The 25,864-nt window shown below is 36.4% G+C and overlaps 1 protein-coding gene across 1 annotated transcript in view; it reads right to left on the bottom strand.

Annotated features, from left to right (window-relative positions):
• WDPCP (WD repeat containing planar cell polarity effector) overlaps positions 1 to 25,864 on the bottom strand; it is a 171,062-nt gene that overhangs the window by 25,412 nt on the left and 119,786 nt on the right. Inside the window, exon 13 of the mRNA XM_065890819.1 lies at positions 6,808 to 6,871. Within this exon, the coding sequence (XP_065746891.1) occupies positions 6,808 to 6,871 (64 nt within the window). The remainder of the gene's footprint in view (positions 1 to 6,807; positions 6,872 to 25,864) is intronic.

Here is a 25,864-nt window from a genome sequence, read left to right as displayed (position 1 = left end):
GATACAACTTAAATATAAGGAAACATGGATTATGATATATGAAGGATATAAGCAAACACAAACCAAAATAAAGCTGGTGGAGGTATACTTTGAGATATGAAGTAGGTTTTAAGGCAAACATTTCTAAAAAATAGAAGAATGTTTTATAATGATAAAGGTGCAATATACCAAGAAAATATAACAGTTCTAAACTGGCATGCACCTAACTACACAGCCTTAAAACAAATAAAATAACAAAAAAGGCAAACAGAACCACAATCACAGTGGAAATTTTTAATACATCAGTCTGAGTGAAGATATAGAAGAATTGAACAACATGACTAACAACCTTGATTTTATATAGAATACTGTACCCAACAACTGTAAACTGTAGAGTACATATTCTTCTCAATGAACATGGAAACTTCACTATTGACCATATAATGAGCCATAAAGAAAGTTTCAACAAATTTCAAAGGGTTGACATAATACAGTAGGTTAAGGGGTGTGTGTGTGTTGTTTGAGATTAGTTGAAATTTAAAGAAACCATGGGCAAAGAAGAATTCACAACAGAAATGTTAGAAATATTTTGAGCTGAATGATAATGAAAAATATGACATAAAGTGTCAGAACACAAAGCTATGCTTGAATGGAAATTATCCCCTTGAATGCATACATTGGAAAATAAAGCCTAAAAGAATCCATGATTTAAGCATCTATCACAAGAAGTTAGAATAAGAACAACACATTTAAACAAAGTTGGAAGACTTATGCTACTGGATATAAATACTTAAAAAGGACAATAATTAAGACTGGTCTTGGTACAGGGATACAGACTTAAACGTATATATGGGAACCTGATTTATGACAAAGGTGGCCATGTAAAGCACTAAGCAAAGGACAGTCTTGTTAATAAACAGTCATAGGTCAACTGGATGTGTGTGTGTGTGTGTGTGTGTGTGTGTGTGTATGTGACAGAAATTAACTTTGAGCCATACCTAGGTGGATCATAGGTTTGATTGTTAACATTAAAATAATAAAACTTTTAGAAGATTAAAAAAGGAGAATATTTTCAAGACCTTGGGATAATAAAAGATTTTAAAAACAATACAGAAAGAGCACTAACCAGCCTCTAGCAATTACCCTTCTGCTCTTTATTTCTATGAAATCAGCTTTTTTCTTTTTAAGATTCCAGATATAACTGATACCACACAGTATTTGTCTTTCTCTATCTGGCTTATTTCACTTAGCATAATGCCCTCCAGGTTCATCCATGTTATAGAAAATGGCAAGATCTCCTTCATATTTTGGCTGAACAATATTCCATAGTGTGTGTGTGTGTGTGTGTGTGTGTGTGTGTATGTATGTGTATATATATGTATGTATATATATATCTTTCTATGTATTATATTTTCTTCATCCACTCATGTCAGTGGACATATAACTTGCTTCCAGATTTTGGCTCTTGTGAGTAATGCTGCAGTGGACATGGGAGTACATATATCTCTTTAAGATATTGATTTTGTTACCTCTGGATATGTACCCAGAAGTGGGAATACCGGATCATATGGTAGTTCTATTTTTAATTTTTTGAGGAACTTCCATATTGTTTTCCATAATGGCTGTATCAATTTACAGTCCCACCAACAGTACAAGGGTTCCCTTTTCTCCACATCTTTGCCAACATTTTTTAATCTTATGTCTTTTTTGAAAAAAGCCATCCTAACAGGTGTGAGGTGATAGCTCACTGTGGTTTTGATTTGCGTTTCCCTGACGACTGCTGTATCTGTTGGCCATTTGTATGTCTTCTTTGGAAAAATATCTCTTCAGGTCCTTTGCACATTTTTAAATTGCATTATTTGAATTTTGGTATTGAGTTGTATGAGTTCATTACGTATTTTGGATATTTACTCCAGATCAGATATATGATTTGCAAATATTTTCTCCCATTCCATAGACTGCCTTTTCTTTTTCTTGTTTGTTTCCTTTGCTGGGCAGAAGCTTTTTGGTTTGATGTAGTCCTACATATTTATTTTAGCTTTTTTTGCCTTTGCTTTTGGTGTCTTATCCAAGAAATTACTGCCAAGACCAATGTCAAGTGGCTTTTTCTCAATGTTTTCTTCTAGGAGTTTTGTGCTTTCAGGTATTACATGTAAGTCTTTAACCCATTTTGAGTTAATTTTTGTGAGTGGTATAAGGTAATTTTTGTGAGTGGGCCCAGTTCCATTCTTTTGCATGTAGATATCCAGTTTTCCCACCACCATTTACTGAAGAGACTATCCTCTCCCCATTGTGTGTTCTTGGTGCCCCTGTCAAAAAGCAGTTGACAGTATATTCATGGGTTTACTTCTAGGCTCTCTATTCTGTTCCACTGGTCTATATGCCTGCTTTTATGTCAGTACCACCCATAAAATGGAATACAATGTAACCATTAAAGTAGTGATATAGGTCTATATTTATTTTTATGGAAAACTGTCACTATAACATTGATGAATGAAAAAAAACTAGTTATAAGTAAGTTTAGTACGTGTGTACATTTATAGAGGTATTTTAAAGGATGTTCATTTCTGGATAAGAAAATTTCAAGTGATTTTTTTTTTACTTTGTTCTTTATATTTTATGGTATTGTTTTTTATTATATTATTAATTACTCATAATCTAAATAGTTCATTTTCATCTAAGGGCTTACAGAACCATATTGATTTTGCTTACAAAATATCTTCTCTTTTATATTCATGTAATTCAGGCCGTTTCAGGTCTTCATTATTTCTTGCAATTGGCATGTAAAAACAATTGTTGCTCTCTCTTAATAGTAATGACACATAATATCTGTTTAGTACTTCCTAGTTTACAAAGCACTTCCAATACAGTATCTCCACTAAGATTCAAAAACAATCTCAAAATGGATTAAAGACATAAATGTGAGACCAGATACTATAAAACTCCTAAACAGGCAGAATACTTAAATCATGGCAATATATTTTTGGATCCATCTCCTAAAAGGAAAGGAAACAAAAGCAAAAATAAACAAGTGAGACCTAATTAAACTTAAAAGCTTTTGCACAGCAAACAAAACCATCCACAAAAGTGAAAACACAACCTACTAAATGGGAGAAAATATCTGCAAATGATGTGACCAATAAGGGGTTAATATTCATAATATATAAAAAGCTCATACAACTCAACATCAAAAAAACCAAACAACCTAATTACAAAATGGGCAGAACTGAATAGCCAGTTTTTTCAAAGAGGACATGCAGTTGGCCAACAGGCACATGAAAAGATGCTCAACACAAGATGCTCAACATCACTAATCATCAGGGAAATGCAAATCAAAACCACAATGAGATACCACCTCACACCCGTCAGAATGGCTATCACCAAAAAGACCACAACATATGTTGGTGAGGATGTGGAGAAAAAGGAACCATCATACACTGTTGTTGAGAACATAAATTGGTACAGCCACTGTGAAAAACAGTATGGGATTTCCTCAAAAAACTTAAAATAGAACTACCAGCAATTCCACTCCTGGATATATATCCGAAAAAAACCCCAAAACCACTAAGTCAAAGAAGATACATGCACCTTAATGTTCGTAGCAGCATTATTTATAATTGCCAAGGTATGGAAGCAACCTAAGTTTCCATCAACAGTTGAATGGATAAAGACGGTGTCTTATATATATACCTTGGAATACTACTCAGCCATAAATAAGAATGAAACTTTGCCATCTGCAGCAATATGGATGGACTTGGAGGACATTATGCTAAGTGAAGTAAGTCAGAGAAAGACAAATACTGTATGATATCATTTATATGTGGAATCTAAAAAATACAACTAGTGAATATAATAAAAAAGAAGCAGACTTACAGAGAACAAACTAGTGGTTACCAGTGGGGAGAGGGAAATAGGGAGGGGCGATATAGGAGTGAAGGGAAACAAAGGGTTATTATAGGATTACATGAAATCATCTGTGTGAAACTTAAAAATTATAAAGCACCACAGAATTCAAAGATGCTTTTATTCAATTAAAAAACCCAACCTATGGGTAGGTACTATATTATTATCGTCATTTATATACATTTTAAAAAACTCAAAAGTTACTGATCTTGAAGACAACTTATGACCCAAATTCCATGTATCTACCATTACACCTTCCCATTACACCTTGCTGATTTGGGGTAAGGATAAACCCAAACTCCTTAACATGGTCTGGATATAATAAAGAGTACAGTACATTTCCCAGAACTGAAAGAAAGCTGATGTAGCTGGAAAGCAGAGAGGTGAGAGCGGAGGGACCTTAGATGCCATATTAAGGAGTCAGAATTTATCCCAAAGGTGACGAGAAGCTGCTAAAGGGTTTTAAATAGAGGAGTGAAATTATAAATTATGATTTTTTTGACAAGGGGTCTGCAAACTTTTTTTGTAAAACACCAGATAGAAATATTTTAGGCTTTACAAGCTACATAGTCTCTTGCAACCACTCAACTCTGCCATCATAGAGTAAAGCAGTCATACACATTACATAAATCAGTTTGGCTGTGTTCCAGTAACATTTCACTTATGGACACTGACATTTGAATTTCACTATCATGTATTTTTAATATATATTTTAAAGTGTTTTGATACTATTTTTCTTTTGATTTTTTTCAGTGATTTAAAACTGTAAAAAGCCATTTTGGGGCTAGATTTGGCTGGCAGGCCATAGGTTGCTGACCCTAATTTTAGAAGATGTTCACTTAGGCTACAGTGTAAAGCAGACAAAGAGGTCCTTTCTGGCCCATTTCCTCAGGTCCAGTACCCACATCCTGACTTTTTAATATTCAAGGCCTATTGATATCATGCTATATGTCTTTTATCCTTCTATCTCTGATAGATGCTAATGCAAAAAGAATATTCTCAGGTTAACCATTATGCTTTTTTGGTGACCCCTTTGCATTCAATGTGGTCATATTTTTATTCTTTAAGGAAGAGATATCTTGGTGGGAGAAGATAATTTACATGTAGGAATAATCCTGTTTATTTAAAAAAATTTTAAATTCAAAGAGGTAATATTTCTCAGTATATAGGCTAGATGATAATTTAAATACTAATATGTGACCTATTAGAAAATATGATAAATTCTTTAGACAATTTCAATATGGAGCTTCAAATGTATACAGTAGAATCATGACCTTAAATGGAGCTTTAAGGCCTTAATGCTCTCTTAAGGCTCTTAATGCTTCCTGAAGGCAAATCTTGGGCTATAAATAAAGTTACATAGGAAGAATAAGGATGTAGCATTTTGATCACTTTTACAAATAAAAAGGAAAGTAAAACTATTTCTCTCATTCCCTTATTTTAGGTTTTTACCTTTTACTAGTAAATATCCTTATGGGTTAGGGTTAGGGTTAGCCTATCAGCAGAAAGCCTATTTGGCTTTAAACTAACATGGAGACTTTCTTTATATTGTTACTGCCTAACAGACTAAATGCTGAAACAGATATGATTTGAAAAAAAATTATAAGATGGCTTTGATGATTATTTATTAATAGCCAAAGAAGCAAAAATTACAGAGCAATATAATAATACATTGAGAAAGAAAGTTTACCAGACACTAAATATTTAAATACTCATCTCTTCAGTTCTTTTCTTTGCTAGAAAAAAGACTGGGACTATAGACATAAAAAAAATAAAGAAATATGAAGAAAATCTACCTTTACTTGTGAGTAGTGTCAGAGGTGAGAAGGTGGAGATAAAGAGTGAAAGTCACTGGGGTCAGAAAATCTAAAAGGTGTTGTAATTAAATTTCTGACACTGTGATGTCTGCATGCATAGACTTTGGTGAAAATAATAAAATGTTCCCTTCATATACTAATATGCCTGATCAGTTTGACCTAACAAAATACAGATGACCAACAAAAGGCTCACACATGTGAAGTATGACCAATGAAAGCACAATTTAACTGAATGATGCAAAATTAGAATTTAAATAACAAATTCATTACAAAGTCATGAACCCATATTAACATCTAAAGCATCAAAGCTTAATTTAAACTACAAAATGTCTTCATTTGTGCAGAAGATTCAGGTAAAAGAGCCTTCCAGAAGTTTTTGTTGTTTTCAAGAAGCTTTTGCTTCATTGTTTCATTGACAACAGTGAAATCTCTGTGGAGCACACCACAATATGCTGGAAAACCAGGAACCCCACCTTTGTTTATCTGATCCCACTGGACGCTGTGGTGAAAGGTCTTATAAAATAAGAACCTGATACAGAGCACAAAGATCTGTAAGAAACTGGTTGATTTTACTGTTCTGTAGCTAATAAATGGAGGACTAAAGCATATTTGAATTTATATCCTCTTGGATCCACTTTGCACTGTGGATACTTTAAAAATACAAGTGAGAACATTCATAATATGTTACTTCTCACTAAAATTGAAGGGACAAACTGAGCACATTCACGATCTAGGAGACATGTTTTGCCCTATGTCCTGGTTTCTGAAGCTGTACTTCTTTAGAGAATGGATTAGAAAGACATTTAAGCTTGTTAGATACAAAGGTGTCAGCCCCTCACATCAACGTACATGCGGAGAAACGTTCAAGAATTATAAATTCTTAGAAAACTTAAAAAACCCTTTGGGTCTGGCAAGGAAAATGTCAAAAGAGACTAGATGGCTACTGACCAGTTTCATGAAGGCAGAGCTGCAAGCCAGGATGGAATAATACTTTCCCACCATGTGTCGAAGGCACAAATGACACTAATCCTTTTTAATGGTCACAAAAGCTGACAACTTACTCAGCCTTAGAACTGAAGGCACAAAATCATCTCTGGGAATGACTCACCATAAACAGGTCACGAGCACCAATGTCAACAGCTAACAGAAATGCCTTTTCAAATCTCTGGTACCTATAAGGTAGAAAAGAAATGTTATATGCTGTGAACAAAACTACAGAAGAGGAGAGATCAGTTTGTTTAATTTACTTATGTGTTACTGTTTTTATTCTGATACGAAAAATGTTCTCAAAGAGGAGGGACTTTGCCTGCTGGGATCTTCCCTATGTGAACTCTTATTGTACTTAGGAGGAGCTGAGGCACACAGCCCTGTGGAGGTGTTCAGTGCAACTTTCAAAGATAAACATAACCAGATTAGGTGCTGCTGAATGTAGAGAAATGATAGCTTAGGAAATAATGTTTCTCATTATATTTTACTTTGTTGTGTTTTGTTATGTAAGAGAAAAGTATGGGGATATGGAGAATATAGCAGGATAAGAGCAATTAATAAATCATATAATTATACTTTCATGTTTCTTAGGTAAAAGTTAAGAAGTCAAATGTTGCATTATTACAAAACTTTCATATTTGTGAGTTTGGAAAAAATACGTTCTCCTCTGTTGTAAATGAAAATAATAAATAGTTTCTAAGATTTTTTTTCTTGTTTTTTTTTTCAGTTTCTTTCAGAAACTGAAACTGCCGTGTCAGTTTCTGCTGTATGTACAGCAAAGTGAATCAGCCATATGTATACAAATATCCCCTTTTTTTCGGATAAGTATTTTTTTAAGATACTACTTTTCTATTCTTTTATCCTATCTTTCCTTGAGGTAAAACTGAGAATTATCTTTGTGAAAGTTTAATTTTAGGCTAAAATACATGAGAACTTCAGTTTAAATTAATTACCTCTGTAGACATTTTTAAATCCTGAGAGAAAAGCATGTCATGAACATACAATTTGCACAGGATTTTGGAATGAAAGTTCATCTTTATTTTGTCTAAATGTTGAGACTTACATATAACTGTCAGTCTTTCTGACTCAAGAAACAAGAACATAAATAACCAAGTTGTTCTCTGTTCTGTTTTATGTTGTGAAATAAAATGGTATAAAATATAATGATGCGCCACAACAAGAGAAGCCACCACAATGAGAAGCCTGCGCACTACAACGAAGAGTAGCCCCTGCATGCCACTAGAGAAAAGCCTTCATGCAACAACGAAGACCCAACGCAGCCAAAAATAAACAAATAATCAATTTATTTTTAAAAAATATAGATTTCAAATAAAACGTGTCAGAAATGTAGAATATAAATTATTATGGACAGAGTACATACATTTATTAGTGAAATAGCTAATATAATTAAAATTCAAACACACAAGGCTTATTATTATTCCATATGAGCTGGTAGGTCCAGAACCTGAAACACTTCACAATTTCCATGCTGTGTTTGATTACTGTTATCCCATCTCCTCCCTGGCTCTACTTACTAGTATCTCCAGTATTTGCTTGAATCCCTTTCAACTATGGAAGATCAGAAGAAAATTGTTGTTTATTTTTGTTCCAGGAAGCTGAATGATTCATTATATATACAGTGGAAATGGGATGTAATGAGGAAGAAGACAGAGGATCAGCAAGTTGTACTACTCTTCCATACATTCACTGCCATCTTGCATTTGTTGCCACTCCAATGAAACTTTTCTAGCAGTAATAAATTATCCAGACTTAAAGATAAGTTCTTATCTTGTGTGCCCTTTTGGCCATATCTGACCCTACTAACTTCCCCTCCTTGAAACCCTCTCTTTCCTTGCATTTGGAGATTCATTCTTTGTTTTCTCAATTCTTAGAATTCATCTTCTTATTCTCCTTTTTAAGTTAATTTTTCTTTGCCTACTCCATGAAGTTTTCCCCAGTAACCTTACCCACTCCTATGGCATTGATAATTATATCAATGACCCATAAATCTCTAGAATCCATTTATTTCCTGAGCTCCAAACTCTTTATTTCCAGGAAACTCAAATTTAACATGTCTAATATATCCACTGATACATAAATTTGGCAACCATATATATGATTAATTGAAATTGGGAAATATGAAATTAAGGTGGACAGATCAGAAGGTACTCTTCATTCTAGGTGAGAAGTAATGATTAACATTATGATAAAATGAAAGAGTTGGCATTGGTGTCTGGCAGTATGTTCAACCAAAAATATCAAAGAGCACTCCCCAACTAGATTGCTTAAAAAATATATGTTTAAGTACAACACAGGACTCTAAAAAAAGGGAAACTTCCAAGGGTACCACACTCTCAGTAAAAAAAATAACCAACTAACCAAAGTCCCTTGATTGAAACTACAGTAAGGATCCCTGAGCAGAGAGCAAAAATGGGGGGAAAAAAGGCAGAACTACTCTGGGTCATCACCCTCAGTAGACTGAGCCCTGAACAAGTCTCAAGGTAAAGGGGCTAAGCCTGAGACTTTTGATTAAGACATGGGCTAAAATGACCCCAGGTTATTAGTGCCCCTAACTTTGGTAGAAAAAATAAAAAGAAAATTCATGTCTGGATTAAAGCACTTTTGATAGAAGCCATCAGGACTGCCATAAATTAAAATAAAACAAGTATGAGTTCACAATGAAAGATCACTGAATACAAAAGAAAACAAGCTACTGTGATGGAAAATTAGAAAATAAACAACAGATATACTTCTCCAGGGATTTCAGATCACTGAATTATTAAAGTTAGAATATAAAATAATTCAGCATAAGATTTAAAAATAATTATGGAACCATGAAAATAAGCATACAACAGGACATAATAAAAAAAATTACCAGGTAGATCTTTTAAGAAATAAAATAGAACTTTTGGAAATGAAAACCTGAACTGGAGTTAAATAATTTGTCACAAAGAGAGAATTAGTGAAGTAAAAGAGGCGTAAGTAAGGAATTATAGAAAATGTACAGAGAAATAAACATAAAGAGAGATTATCAATACAGAGAACATGGAAAAGTCTAACATGTCTAATCAGGTAATTAAGTTAAAGGCTGAGAATTTTCCAAAGCTGATAAATGATATGAATCAATAAACACAAGAGGGACAATATATATCAAGCAGGATAAATTGAAAAGAATCTATAATTATGGACATCTGTAATGGAATTGCAGAACTCCAAAAATAAAAAGATATTAACTGCCAGAGAGAAGACAGATCACCTACAAAGGAACTACTGATACAGACTGACACCAGACTTCTCAATGGCAACAATGGGATGTAGAGGACATTAGGGATATACTTTCAAATTATAGAGAGAAAATAAGCATTACTCTTGTATAATATGACAGTGGAACTTTCTTTCAACAATTAGAGAAAAATAAAGACACTTTCAGATGTACAAAAACTGAAAGCATTCAACAGATCTTCAGTAAAGGGACTTCTAGGAAACATAACTCAGGAAAAAGGAAAATGATCCCATAAGGAAGGTTTGAGAAGCAAGAAAGAATGGCTTCAAAAAAAAAGATTTGGTTAATATACAGTTAAATACACACAGACATACAGTCACACACACAAATGGTCTGATATTTTTAAGATCAGAAAATACTAATTACATATATCATGTAAATCAAGTGCTAAGGTCTTTGCTTTTTGTACTGTTGAAGATAATAATTGTTTGATTCTGGTAACTATGCATAGTCAGATTTCAAATAATAACCACTAAAAGATTGTATAAATTACTCGAATAGCAGTATAGGTAGAGTGGGGTTGAGGCTGAGTGAACTGAAAAAGAAAAAAATTCAAGAAGTATTAAAAAAAAAACAAGAACAGTGGATCTATGCTGGTGCCCTGGTGAAAACAACAACTGAGAGACAACAGGGCCAATTGCCTGCATACCCACAGTTAAGGTGCGACCAACAGCAGTGCCAAAAACCGTGTAATCTGAGAGCTCGCACAACAGGTGAAAGGTGACACAACAGAGCACACCCAGGTGAGCAGCTCCAGAGGAGGAATACTCAGTGGCTTCTCTCCCAGTGGGAGTGCTCCAATCCCACCTACCTCACATCACAGATCAGAACACAGGTAAGAAACGGCTCTGGGGGCCTCTACTCCAGCAACTAGGGAGCAGACCATGTCCCTGTCAAGGCAGTGACAACCACAGAGCATGTCTAATATGTCCACTGTCAATTTGGCAACCATATATATGATTAATTGAAATTGGAAAAAATGAAATTAAGGTGGACAGGTTAGGAGGTACTCTTCTTTCTAGGTGAGTAACGATCAACATTATGATAAAATGAAAGAATTGGCATTGGCATCTGGCAGTATGGAAACCAAAAATATCAAAGGGCGCTCCCAACTAGATTGCTTAGAAAATATATGTTAAAGGACAACACAGGACTCTAAAGAAAGGAAATTTCCAAGGGTACCACACTCTCAACCAAAAAATAACCAACTAACCAAAGTCCCTTGATTGAAACTAGAGTAAGAATCCCTGAGCAAAGAGCAAAAATGGGGGTAGGGGAGGCAGAACTACTCTGGACAGGAGTCAAAGAATGGGATGTAGAAGATAGTAGGGACATATCTTCAAATTATAAAGAGAGGATAAGCATTACTCTTGTATAGAATTTGAAAATGAAAAGATACATGTATATGTATAACTGAATCACTTTGCTGTACACCTGATCATAATATTGTTAGTCAGCGATACTCCAATATAAAATACAAAGTTAAAACAAAAAGGAAAATCCTAAAGATGCTACCAGAAAACTACTAGAGCTCATCAATGAATTTAGTACAGTCGCAGGATACAAGATTAATACACAGAAATCTCTTGCATTCCTATATGCTAACAACGAAAGATCAGAAAGATAAATTAAGGAGACAATCCCATTCACCATCACATCAAAAAGAATAAAATACTTAGTAATAAACCTACCTATGGAGGCAAAAGACCTGTATTCAGAAAACTACAAGGTGCTGATGAAAGAAATGAAAGATGACACAAACAGATGGAGAGATATACCATGTACTTGGACTAGAAGAATCAATATTGTCAAAGTGACAATACTACCCAAGGCAATCTACAGATTCAATGCAATCCCTATCAAATTACCAATGGCATTTTTCACAGAACTAGAACAAAAACTCTTAAAATTTGTATGGCTACACAAAAGACCTGAATAGCCAAAGTAATCTTGGCTGCTTGACATCAGGATATCCTACAAAGCTACAGTCATCAGAACAGTATGATACTGGCACAAAAACAGAAATATAGATAAATGGAACAGGATAGAAAGCCCAGAGATAAACCCACAAACCTACAGTCAATTAACCTATGACAAAGGAGGCAAGACTACACAAGTGAAGAAAGAAAGTCTTTTCAATAAATGGTGCTGGGAAAACTGGACAGCTACATGCAAAAGAATGAAATTAAAACATTCTCTATCACCATACACAAAAATAAACTCGAAATGGATCAAAGACCTAAATGTAAGGCCAGTCACTCTAACACTCTTAGAGGAAAACGTAGACAGAACATGCTTTGACATAAATCGCAGCAACATTCAATGTTTTTGAACCCACCTCCTAGAGCAACGAAAATAAAAACAAAACTGAACAAATGGGACCTAACTAAACTTAAAAGCTTTTGCACAGTGAAGGAAACCATCAACAAAACAAAAAGACAACCCAGAGAATGAGAGAAAATATTTGCAAACAAAGCGACCAACAAGGGATTAATCTACAAAATATACAAATAGCTCATGCAGCTCAATATAAAAAAAACAACCCAATCAAAAACTGGGCAGAAGATCTAAACAAACATTTCTCCAAAGAAGACATACAGATGGCAAAATGCGGATGAAAAGATGCTCAATGTCACAAATTATTAGAAAATTGTAAATCAAAACTATAATGAGGTATCACCTCATACTAGTCAGAATGGCCATCATCAAAAAATCTAAAAACAGTAAATGCAGCAGAAGGTGTGGAGAAAAGGGAACCTTCCTACCCTGCTGGTGGGAAAGTAAATTGGTACAACCATTATGGAGAAAAGTATGGAAGTTCCTTAAAAAACTAAAAATGAAACTACCCTATGACCCAGCAATCCCACTTCTGGGCATATATCCAGAGAAAACCATAATTTGAAAAGATACATGCACCCCAATGTTCACTGCAGCACTGTTTACAATAACTAAGACATGGAAGCAACTTTTAAGCCTATTGGCAGAGGAATGGATAAAGAAGGTGTGGTACATATATACAATAGAATATTACTCAACCATAAAAAGGAACAAAATAGGACTTCCCTGGTGGTGCAGTGGTTGAGAATCTGCCTGCCAATGCAGGGGACCTGGGTTCAATCCCTGGTCTGGAAAGATCCCACATGCCGCGGGGCAGCTAAGCCTGTGCACCACAACTACTGAGCCTGCACTCTAGAGCCCATGAGCCACAACTACTGAGCCCACATGCTGCAACTACTGAAGCCCGTGTGCCTAGAGCCCGTGCTCTGCAACAAGAGAAGCCACCGTAATGATAAGCCTGTGCACCGCAACGAAGAGTAGCCCCCCACTCGCCGCAACTAGAGAAAGCCTGCGCGCAGCAACGAAGACCCAATGCAGCCAAATAAATAAATAAATAAATAGAACAAAATAATGCAGTTTGCAGCAACATGGATGGACCTACAGATTATCATACTGAGTGAAGTAAGTCAGACAAAGACAAATATCATACAATATGACTTATATGTGGAATCTAAAAGAAAATTGTACAAATGAACTTATTTAGAAAACAGAAATAGATTCACAGATATAGAAAACAAACTTATGATTACCAGGGGTGAAAGGGGGGCAGGGATAAATTAGGAGATTGAGAATGACATATACATAATACTATATATAAAATAGATTACCAATAAGGACCCTACTATAGAGCACAGGGAACCCTACTCAATACTCTCTAGTGTCCTATATGGGAAAAGAATATAAAAAAGAGTGGAAATATTTATAACTGATTCACTTTAGTGTACACCTGAAACTAACACAACATTGTAAATCAACTATACCCCAATAAAATTTTTTTTCCAATAAAAATTTAAACAAATAAAAATAAAAAACAGGAAAGGAATAAAAGGAAGCACAGGAAAATAGCACAAAGGAAGACAGAAACAGTTCAATATAAAAATAATCATATACATGGACTTAAACTCACCAGTTTAAAGACAGAGTGTCAAACTGGAAAAGTAAAATCTGGTTTTATTTTATTTATAAAAGCCACATCTAAATCATACAGACAAACAAGGTTAAAAGTAAAAGGATAGAAGAAAATAGAAGACAATTATTGATAAGAATGTAAAGTAATGCAGCCACTTTGGGAAAAAGTTTGGCAGTTTCTGAAAATATTACACATAAATTTGACATACAATTACACTCAATTTCATGGCAATTCCTAGGTATCTACCCAAGAGAAATGAAACATACCCCAGAGAGACTTACACTCATGTATACATAGTGATATTATTCATAATGGCTTAAAAGTAGAAACAATCCTAAATGTCAATCAACTGATGAATGAACGAATTAAAATACGGTATATCCAAACAATGAAGCAGGTTTCAGCAGTAAAAAGGAATGAAGCACTGATACATACTACAAAATAGATGAACTAAAAAATATTACGTTAACAGTTAAAGAAGCAATATTGTATGAGTCTATCTATGTGAAATGTCCAAAAAGGATAAATCTATAGAGACAGAAAGTAGATTTGTGGTTGGCTAGGGTTGGGAAAAGGGAGTGACTACAAATGGGCATGAGGGATCTTCTTGGGATAAAGGAAATGTTTAAAATTAGATCAAGATAATGGTTTACAAATCTGAAAATTTACTAAAAATCATTGAATTGTAGAATTAAGTGAATAAATTCTATGGCAGTTAAATTAAACCTCAATAAAATTTTCTTGTTAAATTGCTAAGGTAGCTATATAATCAGATAAATGGTTTTTAGAAAAAAATTATTAGAGATAGAAAGAGTAAGAACAAAATAATAAAGGTTTCATGTCTCCAGGAAGATACAAAAATTCTAGACTGGATGCATTTAATAAAATAGGCTAAAACTATATAGATCAAATCTCTGATAGAATTAAAATAAATAATGAGCCCACCAATAAAGGGGAAAGTTCAAAGTTATATCTGAATTTTTGCTAGGCCAAGCAGTAAAAAAATTCGTAAAGAAATAGAAATCTTAAACAACATAATTACACAGCTGGATTTACTGGATACATAGAACTTGTCACTCATAAATTAGTGGATACACATCCTCCTCAAACACACATGGAATCCTTACAAAATTATGTTAGTAAATAAAAAAGCATGTCTCAATAAATTTTAAGGAATAATATATATAATGAATCTGTCAACAACGCAGTTTTTGATAGAAAGATAAGCAATAAATCCATATGCATTTAGAAACTAAAATGTCATTAGTCAAAGAAAAATTATAATAGAAATTTAAAAATACTTAGAAGTAATTGAAAAACTTGAGCAAATGAGACACTTGAAGGGAAATTCGTAGCCTTAAGTGTTTGTATTAAGAAAAGAAGAAAGGTTAAAAATTGATGAGCTAAATATCCCATTTAATAATTTAGACAAAAATAGAATAATCTCAAAAAGACAGTGGAATAAATGTCTGAGGTACGCAAAGGAAATAAGACTGTCACCCAGATTCTATATTCAGCAAAAAAGTATCTTTCAAGAATGAAGGTGACATAAAGACATTTTCAAGGAAAAAACACCTCTAAGATATGTATCTCCAGTAGAACTGCAGTATAAGAAGGGCGAAAGGAAGTTCTTTAGGCTAAAATAAATGACATCAGATGGAAACTTCAGTTCTTCAATAAATAATGCAAAGTACTACAAGTGATCAATGTAAAGAAGATCATTTCCTTTATTTAACATACATATGTCTGTTTTAAGCAAAAATTATAAAATTGTTTTGTGGGGGTTATAACATATGTAGGTAATATATGTGGCAACTATAGCATAAAGCAGGAGTTCCCAACCTTTCTGTCACCAGGGACCAGTTTCATGGAAGACAATTTTTTCCATGGACCGGGTTGCTGGGGGGATGGTTTTGGGAGGATGCAAGCACATTACATTTATTGTGCATTTTATTTCTATTATTATTACATTGTAATATATAATGAAATAATTATATAACTTACCATAATGCAGAATCAGTGGGAGCCCTGAGCTTATTTTCCTGCAACTTGATGGTCCCATCTAGGGGTGATGGGAGACAGTGACACCTGAAGTGTATTGCTTATGTCCAGTCTACTCCGTAAGATGCAGCTTAATTGTCACTTGCCACTCACTGATAGGGTTTTTTTTTTTTTTTTTTTTGCGGTACGCGGGCCTCTCACCGCTGCGGCCTCTCCCGCTGCGGAGCAACAGGCTCCGGACGCGCAGGCTCAGCAGCCATGGCCCACGGGCCCAGCCGCTCCGCGGCATGCGGGATCCTCCCACACCGGGGCACGAACCCGTGTCCCCTGCATCGGCAGGCGGACTCCCAACCACTGCGCCACCAGGGAAGCCCAACTGATAGGGTTTTGACATGAGTGTGCAAGCAGCTGATTTATTATGGTCTCTGTGCAGTCAAACCTCTCTGCTAATGATAATCTGTATTTGCAGCCACTCCCCAGCACTAGCATCACGGCCTCAGCTCTACCTCAGATCATCAGGCATTAGATTCTCATAAGGAGCGCACAACATAGATCCCTCACCTGTGCAGTTCACAGTAGGGTTCGCACTCCTATGAGAATCTAATGCCACCACTGATCTGCGGAGCTCAGGTGGTAATGCGAGTGATGGGGAGCGGCTGTAAATACAAATGAAGCTTCGCTCGCTCACCCGCTGTTCACTTCCTGCTGTGTGGCCTGGTTCCTAACAGGCCACAGACTGGTAGTGGTCCATGGTCCAGGGACTGGGGACCCCTGGCATAAAGGATGAAGTGAGGTGGGTAAATGAACCAATTGACATGTAAGATTTCTACATTTTACATGAAATAGTACTATATTAACTCTAAGTAGACTGTGGAACATTATGGATATTTAATGTAACCCTTAGAGCAGCTAAAAAGTATAATGTAAAGAGCTATAGCTAAAAAAGCAAACAGATAAAACAAAATTCTGAAAAATATTCAAATAATCAAAAAGAAGAAAAGAAGGAACAGAGGAACAAATGTTAGAAGAGATAAACAGAAAACAAAAAAAATGGTAGATTGACTTTCAACCATATCAATAATTACATAAATATTAACGGGCTGAACACGCCAATAAAAAGACAAAGATTGTTAGAACGGATTAAAAAAAGCAAAACTCAACTATATGCGGTTTATAAGAAATACACTGTAAATATACAGACACAGTGTGAAAGTAAATGGATGGAAAACAGTATAAGAATGCTAGAATGGCTAAAATTATCAGATAAAATAGACTTCAAAACAAACAGTACTGTCAAAGACAAGGAGGCATAACGGGAACACACAACAATCATAGTGTCTCCAGGGTGAGCTGCAGTTGCCTCCCGCCTCTCCAGGATAATCTCCAAGATCAGCAGGTAGGTCTGACCCAGGCTCCTAGCAGATTACTGCTTCTGTCTTGGGTCCTGGAGCATGTGAGATTTTGTGTGTGCCCTTTAAGAGTGAAGTCTCTACTTCCCCCAGCCCTCTAGGACACCCAAAAGTAAGCCCTTCTCGCCTTCAAAGCCAAATGCTCTGGGGTCTCATCTTCCCAGTACAGGACCCTTGGGCTGGGAAGCCTGATACAGGGCTTGGACTTCTCACTCCTTTGGAGAACCTCTGCAGTTGTAATTATTCTCCTTTTTGTGGGTTATCCACCCACGGGTGTGGGACTTGACTATAGCATGACTCCACCCCTACTACCTTTCTTATTGTGGCTCCTTTATATCTTTAGTCGTATTAGATCTTTTCTGATAAGTTCTGGTCTTTTTCATCAATGGTTGTTCTGCAAACAGGTGTGACTTGGTTTGCTTGTAAGAGGAGATGAGCCCAGGTTTTTGGTTTTTTTTAAAGGAACATTCATCTATCTATCTGTCTATCTATTTATGGGTGTTGGGTCTTTGTTGCTGCCCACAGGCTCTAGTTGCGGCAAGTGGGGGCTACTCTGCGGTGCTCGGGCTTCTCATTGCGGTGGCTTCTCACTGTGGAGCACGGGCTCTAGGTGCATGGGCTCAATAGTTGTGGCATGTGGGCTCAGTAATTGTGGCTTGTGGGCTCTAGAGCATAGGCTCAGTAGTTGTGGCGCATGGGCTTAGTTGCTCCGTGGCATCTTCCTGGACCAGGGCTCCGAACCTGTGTCCCCTGCATTGGCAGGCAGATTCTTAACCACTGCACCACCAGGGAAGTCCCAAGCCCAGGGTTTTTCTACTCTGCCATCTTAGCTGATCTCCCATGGACCGTACTGTTTAATTTCCATATGTTTGAGAATTTTCAGTTTTCCTTCCATTACTGATTTCTAGCATAATTTTACTATGGTAAAAAAAAGTATGCTTTGTGTGATTTCTATCTTTTTAAATTCATTAAGACTTGTTTTATGTTCTAATAGTGGTCTATGCTGGTGAATCTTCCATGCTCACTTTAGAAGAATGTTATTCTGCTGCTGCGTGTAGAGTCCTCTATATGTGTCTGTTAGATCTAGTCAGTGTATACTGTTGTTCAAGCCCTGTATTTCCCTATTGATCTTCTATGTAGATGTGTTATCCACTATTGAAACGGGTGATGAAGTTTCCAACTATCATTGTACAGCTTTCTACTCCCTTCCATTCCATCACTGTTTGCTTCATATGTTTCGGATCTCTGTTATTTTGGGGCACAGATGTTTTAATTTATTATATCTTCTTGATGCATTGTCCCTTTAAGGATAATGTTGTTCTTTACCTCTTCTAAAACTTTTTTACTGATGTCTATTTTGTCTGATGTTAGTAAAGCCACCCTATCTTGCTTTTGCTTGGAGTATACCTTTCATTTTCAACCTATTTGTGTCTTTGAGTCTACAGTGAGCCCCTTCTAGACAACATACAGTTGGATCACATTTTTTTCCACTCTTTCAATCTCTGTACTTTAATTGATGGTATTAATCCATTTTCATTTAGTGTGATTACTGATAAAGAAGCTCTCAGTTCTGCCATTTTACTATTTATTTTCTACATCTATCATTTTGTCCTGTAATTCTTGCAATACTGCCTTCTTTTCCATATGATTTATTTTTTTCTAATGTACCATTTTGATCCTTCTCTCTTCCTCTTTTACTTTAGTTATTTCATTAGTGATTACCCTAAGGATTACAATATCTTAAATTTATAACAATAGGTTTAAATTATACCAGCTTAACTTTAATAGCATACAAAACTTTACTTCTATATAGCTCTATCCTCTCCTTTATGTTATTATTGTCACAAAGTTATCTGTTTAAATACTGTGTGCCCATTAACAGAATTACAATTTTTGTTGCACTCACTGTTTTTAAAATCAGATGGGGAAAAAAGAAGAGTTACAAACCAAAAATATAATAATACTGGCTGTTATATTTACTTACATAGTTTTCTTTCCTTGTATTGTTTACTTCTTTGTACTGCTTTGAAATACAGTCCTTTCATTTCAGACTGAAGGACCCTTTTTAGTATTTCTTATAAGGCAGATCAACTAGCAGTAAACTTCCTCAGCTTTTATCTGGGAATATCTTAATTTTCCTTCATTTTTAAAGGATAGTTTCGACAGGTGTGTAGAATTCTTGATTGATTTTTTTTTCTTTATATACTTCAAATGTGATCCTGCTACCTTCTGCCTTCCATGGTTTCTAATGAAAAAATTAGCTGTTAACCTTATTGAGGATCTCTTCTACAAAACCAGTTGCTTTTTGCTTGCTGCTTTCAAGATTCTGTCTTTGGTTTTTGACATTTTGAATGATGTGGATTTCTTTGGGTTGATTCTACTTGAATTTCATCGTGTTTCTTGGATATGTAGATTCCTGCAGTTAGTCTAAATTTTCTTCTCCTTCTAAGACTCCCATAATGCATACGCTTGATGGCATCCCACATGTCCCTCAGGTTCTGTTCATTTTTTTTTCTTCTTTTTCCTCTCATGTGATAATTTTTTTTTTTTTTTTTTTTTGTGGTACACGGGCCTCTCACTGTTGTGGTCTCTCCCGTTGTGGAGCACAGGCTCCAGACGTGCAGGCTCCGGACGCACAGGCTCAGCGGCCGTGGCTCCCGGGCCCAGCTGCTCCGTGGCATGTGGGCTCCTCCCGGACGGGGGCACGAACCCGTGTCCCCTGCATCAGCAGGCAGACTCTCAACCACTGTGCCACCAGGGAAACCCCTCATGTGGTAATTTTAATTGTCCTATTTTAACATTCACTGATTCTTTCTTCTGCCTCCTCAAATCTGCTGTTGAGCCCATCTGGTGAATTTTCCTTTTCAGCTCCAAATTTTCTATTTGGTTCCTTTTAATTATTTCAATCTCTTTACTGACATTCTCTATCTGGTAAGAAATCATTCTGATCTTCTTTACATCATTGTCTATCATTTCCTTTACATCTCTAAGCTTATGTAAGACAGCTGATTTAAAGTCTTAGTCTAAATAGAAAGGCAGACATAGAGAACAGACGTGTGGGCACAGCGGGGGGGAAGGGGAGGGTGGGATGAATTGGGAGATTAGATTTGACATAAATACACTATCATGTGTAAAACAGATAGCTAGTGGGAACCTGCTGTATAGCACAGGGAGCTCAGCTCAGTGCTCTGTGAAGACCTAGAAGTGGGATGATGGGGGAGAGAGGTACATGAGGGAGGGGATATATGTATACATGTAGCTGATTCACTTCACTGTACAGGAGAAACTAATACAACATTGTAAAGCAATTATACTCCAATTAAAAAAAATAAAGTTTTAATCTAGTAAATCCCAATGTCTGTGCTTCCCCAGGGATGCTATTTTTTTTTCCTTGTGAATGGGCCATACTTTCCTGTTTCTTTGTATGCCTTTTAATTTTTGCTGGAAGTAAGATATTTTGAATATAATAATGTGATAACTCTGGAAATCAGATTCTTCCAGGTTTTACTGTTGTTGCTTTTGAGGGTAGTCATCTATTTGTTTAGTGACATTCTCAAACTATTTTTGCAAAGCCTATATTCCTTGTCATGTGTGATCACTGAAATCTCTGTTTCATTATCTCAGCTATCAGCCAGGTATTTTTAACATCCTGACAGACTGATGTGACAGATTTTTAAAAAAATTCTAAAGCAACAAACAATTCTCTCAGTCTTTGTAGATTGCCTCTGAGCTAAGGCATGGTTTTCACTACTTAGCCAGGCTACCTATGTACAATTCAGCCTCAGAATTCAACTCTTGCTGTGCATAGCCCAAAGGTCCTCCAGAGTTTTAAGTCTGGGGTTCTCTCAGGTCTTTTATGAGCATGCATCTTATTGTGGGCATGTGTGTTGTACCCTGATTCCCTAGTATATGAGGCAGTCCTTCAAGAACTTTATTCCCCCCAAAATCTTCACCTTAGCCTTCTCTTTCTCAGGTCTTTCCATCTGTCTGCTGCTTCCCCCACTCTCCATACCTTGCCTGAGAGACAGCTATGCATATTATGTATTGAAGTGCTTTTGACATACACAAATGCTTTTGCAAAGATGCTGTTCCAGCCTGAGGGAGGTGAAACAAAGCCAAGCTTCTGCACTGGTCCCTCTGGAAACCACAAGTCTGGTCAAAATTTGTGACCAGTTTTGGAGAAAAAGATCCATTGTTGCCCTCTGGCACCAGCTAGCTGACACCAGAAATGCTGGCCACTGTCACACTGGGGAATGGGGGATGGCAGACAGGTAAACAAAAATGCAACAATGCTTTCTTACCAAAAAGTTAGCAGTCTCTGTCTTTAGTAAGCACTCCCCTGATTATTACAAGTTTTAAAAATTAGATTCTAGAGTTTTAAAAAAGTTAATTTTGTCAGTCTTTGTTTGCCTAATGTTTGCTTCACTGAGGGACTGATTCTTGGAGCTCCCTACTCTGCTGTTTTCATGATGTCTCTCCCACTTCTATTTATAGACCCCAATGTGGCATTCATAAGAATATCGCTCTGAGATCTCCTACTAAAGGGAGTGTAACTGACAGCCCCAGCTGTTCCATTTTGAAATGTGTCATTGTATTTTTGTGTTAAGGCTACACTTTCCACAAGCTGCTCCTAGAAAATAAATGAGGGCAGTAAGGGATACTGAGGCAGTCCTGTTCCTGACTGACATCGGATTCTTCGAGTGGCAATATTGGCTTGAGGGCTCCAGAGAGCCAAACCAAACCTTCCTTTCAACTGTTCTGTGGTGTACTGGAGTGGGGGTGGAAGCTGTGGATGGGCAGTGTTTAGTAAGTAGACAGTGGCATAGGCCGATGACTACTAAGTTGTATTTATGCCCCAGGGAAGAATAATAAGAGACTGAGTGCTCTTTACAGTTAATGGCTAAGTGTGACAGCCAGAAAGCCACTCTGGTAGCTTATAGAGGTCCTTATCTACTGTATTTGAATGGAAGGTACAATTGACAGGTGGAAGACCTAACTGTTAACAGTCACAGAGTGCTAGGGACATTTGGATGAATCATCAAGGAAGGTCTGCTTTGCTAAAGTCAAGGCCCTATTTAAGAACACTGAAGGTACTGATATCTAGGTTAGGTACAGCTGCATGGATGCCCTTGAGGATGTTCACAGTGCAGACTCACTGAATCTGAGATAGCACTTCCACCGTGCTAAAACATTCTATACAGACCTCTCCCCACAATGCAAAAGATACTCCCTCCCCTCAGGAAATGCCTCTACTACTCTCCTGGTTGCCAGGCTGATAACAAGGGTTAAATCTCAGCACAGTTTAGCTGAGAATATGCTGGACTTGATAAGCTAGGAGACCGCACACTTAAAGAGTTGAAAGAATTAGCTAGCATGTGCCAGCAGAAACAGGGGAGTTGGAATGGAAGACTAGATAAATAATTCATTAACGTGGGTGGCAGTTTTTCAGGATACTGAATTTAATATCCTATCAAGGACCCCAAAGGATGGTATAAATTGCTGCTAGAATGGCTCTTAGTAGCCTGAAAAAAAAAAAAAGGCCAACACTCAATGAAGTGGAAATGCCTGAGTGCTATGGCAAACTGTGCAAGGAGAAATAAAATGGATAGCAGATGAGGGAGAGGATGAATACTATGCAACTCTGAGATGAACTGCAGCAACAGTGGATGCAGTTTAACTCACTAAACTCCTATTTTGTCTCCAGTCAGTTTCCATGGAGTAGTTGCTGTGGAAAAATAGATCTATACAGACAAATGGTGGATAGTGGTATCACAAGAGTGCATTTCTCAGATCTCTAACTTCAGGAAAGAAAATAAGCCAATACCTCCAGCTGCCATGATGTGATTCATCACTGCATCTACACTGAGGCTACATTCCCCACAGGCTGCTCCCAGCCAATAAATGATACAGCAGGGATTCCTGGGAGACATGGACCTGTCCTGTCACTGTCCTTTGCCCCATAGTGTGAAGTCTCACTCTATGCATGCACAGGTTAGTGTTCAGCCAAAGACTAAAGGTGATCCTTCTGCAGATTTCTGGGGCTCTTTCTCTCCTGACTTTCCTGTTTGACTCCAAAGCTTGGGCTTTTCAAAAATTATTGCATGCTATCTACACAACTGACTAAACCTTAGTCTGTAAGTGCTATACTAGAGCTGTAAATTAGGACTTCAGTGAGCATTCGTAGCTAGTACATCCTCCTCAATACTTCGGAGAGGCTATTCATAATTGCTTTTGATGATTACTGAGATGGCATATAGTAAGTAGACTTATGGTATTATAATATTTATTAAAGATATTATTTCAGAGACCTTCTTCTACCAGCTATGATAAGTAAAGTGTAAGAGACTGACTTTATTGTCATTAACATAATGGTAGAAGTTATTCACTGCCCTCACAGGGACATTGAGGATAATAGTATGTTGTGATATGACTACTGACATTATAATATATAAAAAATGCTTGGACTTCCCTGATAGCGCAGTGGTTAAGAATCCGCCTGCCAATGCAGGCGACATGGGTTTGAGCCCCGGTCTGGGAAGATTCCACATGCTGTGGAGCAATTAAGCCCGTGCGCCACAACGACTGAGCCCAAGTTCTAGAGCCCACGAGCCACAACTACTGAGCCCTCATGCCACAACTACTGAAGCCCACGTGCCTAGAGCCCATGCCCCACAACAAGAGAAGCCACCACTATGAGAAGCCTGTGCACTGCAATGAAGAGGCCCCTGCTCACCGCAACTAGAGAAAAGCCTGCACGTGGCAACAAAGACCCAACGCAGCCAAAAATAAATAAATAAATTTTTTAAAAAATGCTAAGTTGAAGAATAATTCTGTGCTAGTAAATCAGTACAAAATAAATTAAAATACAAACCTCTAAATTAATGGCAGCAAGTATATGTTAAAAGTAAGGACATAAGTGAAAAGATAAGGCCTGACAAAGGAGAGTTTCAGCACTCCTTCTTAACCAAGGATATTCCCCTCAAGAGAACTGTTTGGTCAGGATTTCTGAGAACAAGTGTGTCAACATATTCTGGTTCTAAGGACATCAAGACTTCCCATAATATCTGAGTTGATGAAATACGAGTACCAACAGTGGCCCCATAAAACATGCTGGGAGAAGGAGATGTTTATAAAAAGTATTGAGAAATGTTTTTCAGAGTCACTTCATGGAAACTTAAACTGAGTTTGCCTCCAGTTTCTCCTGTCTTCAATACCTGTATGTTGAGAACAGGAATGAAAACTTGTGATTAATAAATCTACGCATGTTAAATTTTGTCTGTGAAGTATGGATAGAAGTAATGATATAGCTCAAAGTTTCTGACTTATTCTAGAACCATGAGTTCGTCAGAAGTCCCTGGTACTTTACTAAAACTATAACTTACTGTTTTTTATAGGATGTCAATTTAAAAAGTAAAATAATTTAGATCTCAGTTTAAATATATATATACTACTTTTAAGTCATAAAGCACTAAAATTTTATTTTCCTATAATAATTTTTTATTTTAGTATATTTGAAACCCAGCTAAAATTTCCATCTATTCTGTATTGTGTCAAAGTAACTACTGGATTTGAGTATTTTCTACTACCCCTATCTCTCTCTATATATATACAGTTTATTTTCAAATATAAACTATTTCTGGTACAAAATAAGATATGCAAAAAACTAAAGTTTCTTAGCATTTTTATTAATCAATAAATACTGAATGGTAGTTGGAAGCCCCTGGAAAGAAAACTGTAAGGTGGTTTCTTTCCTTTTATCCCCCATAAAAAAGTATACAAATCTATATTAAAGTGAAACAGTTGAAGTCATTTGTCTTAGGAATAAACAGTCTGATTTTCACCATTTGAAGGAAAAAAGTACATTTGGAATGAAGGGGGCTCATAAAAACTGACTGACTAGACCACCTGTGTACTCTGTGGTTGCTCACTCAGAATGATACTCCTCTTTACTTAACAATAGCAGGAGTTTTGACTTTTCTTTTGTTGGTGTGGTATTTCACATTGATTGATTTTGAACCATCCTTGTGACCCTGGGATGAATCTGACTTGATTGTGGCGTATGATCTTTTTTATGTATTATTGGATTTGGTTTGCTAGTATTTTGTTGAGAATTTTTGCATCTATATTCGTCAAAGATATTGGCCTATAATTTTCTTTTTTTGCAGTGTCTTCATCTGGTTTTGGTATCTGGGTGATGGTGGCTTCATAGAAGGCCTGTATCACGAAGACTTCCCTCCTAGGACTGCTTTTGCTGAATCCCATAGATTTTGGAGGCTTGTGTTTTCACTGTCATTTGTCTCAAGATATTTTTTAATTTTCTCTTTGATTTCATCGACCCATTGGTTTTTTTTAGTAGCATGTTGTTTAGTCCCCATGTAATCTTTTTTTTCCTCATTCTTCTTCCTGTGGTTGATTTCTAGTTTCATTACATTGTAGTCAGAAAAGATACTTTAAAAAATTTCTATTCTCTTAAACTTTCTGAGGCTTGTTTTGTGTCCTAGGATGTACTGTGTCCTAG

The sequence above is a fragment of the Phocoena phocoena genome, chromosome 14 (assembly GCF_963924675.1).
Source record: "Phocoena phocoena chromosome 14, mPhoPho1.1, whole genome shotgun sequence".
NCBI classification, from domain to species: Eukaryota; Metazoa; Chordata; class Mammalia; order Artiodactyla; family Phocoenidae; genus Phocoena; species Phocoena phocoena.
The sequence above is the reverse complement of the archived record's forward strand: the minus strand, read 5'-3'. Positions and strand labels throughout refer to the sequence as shown.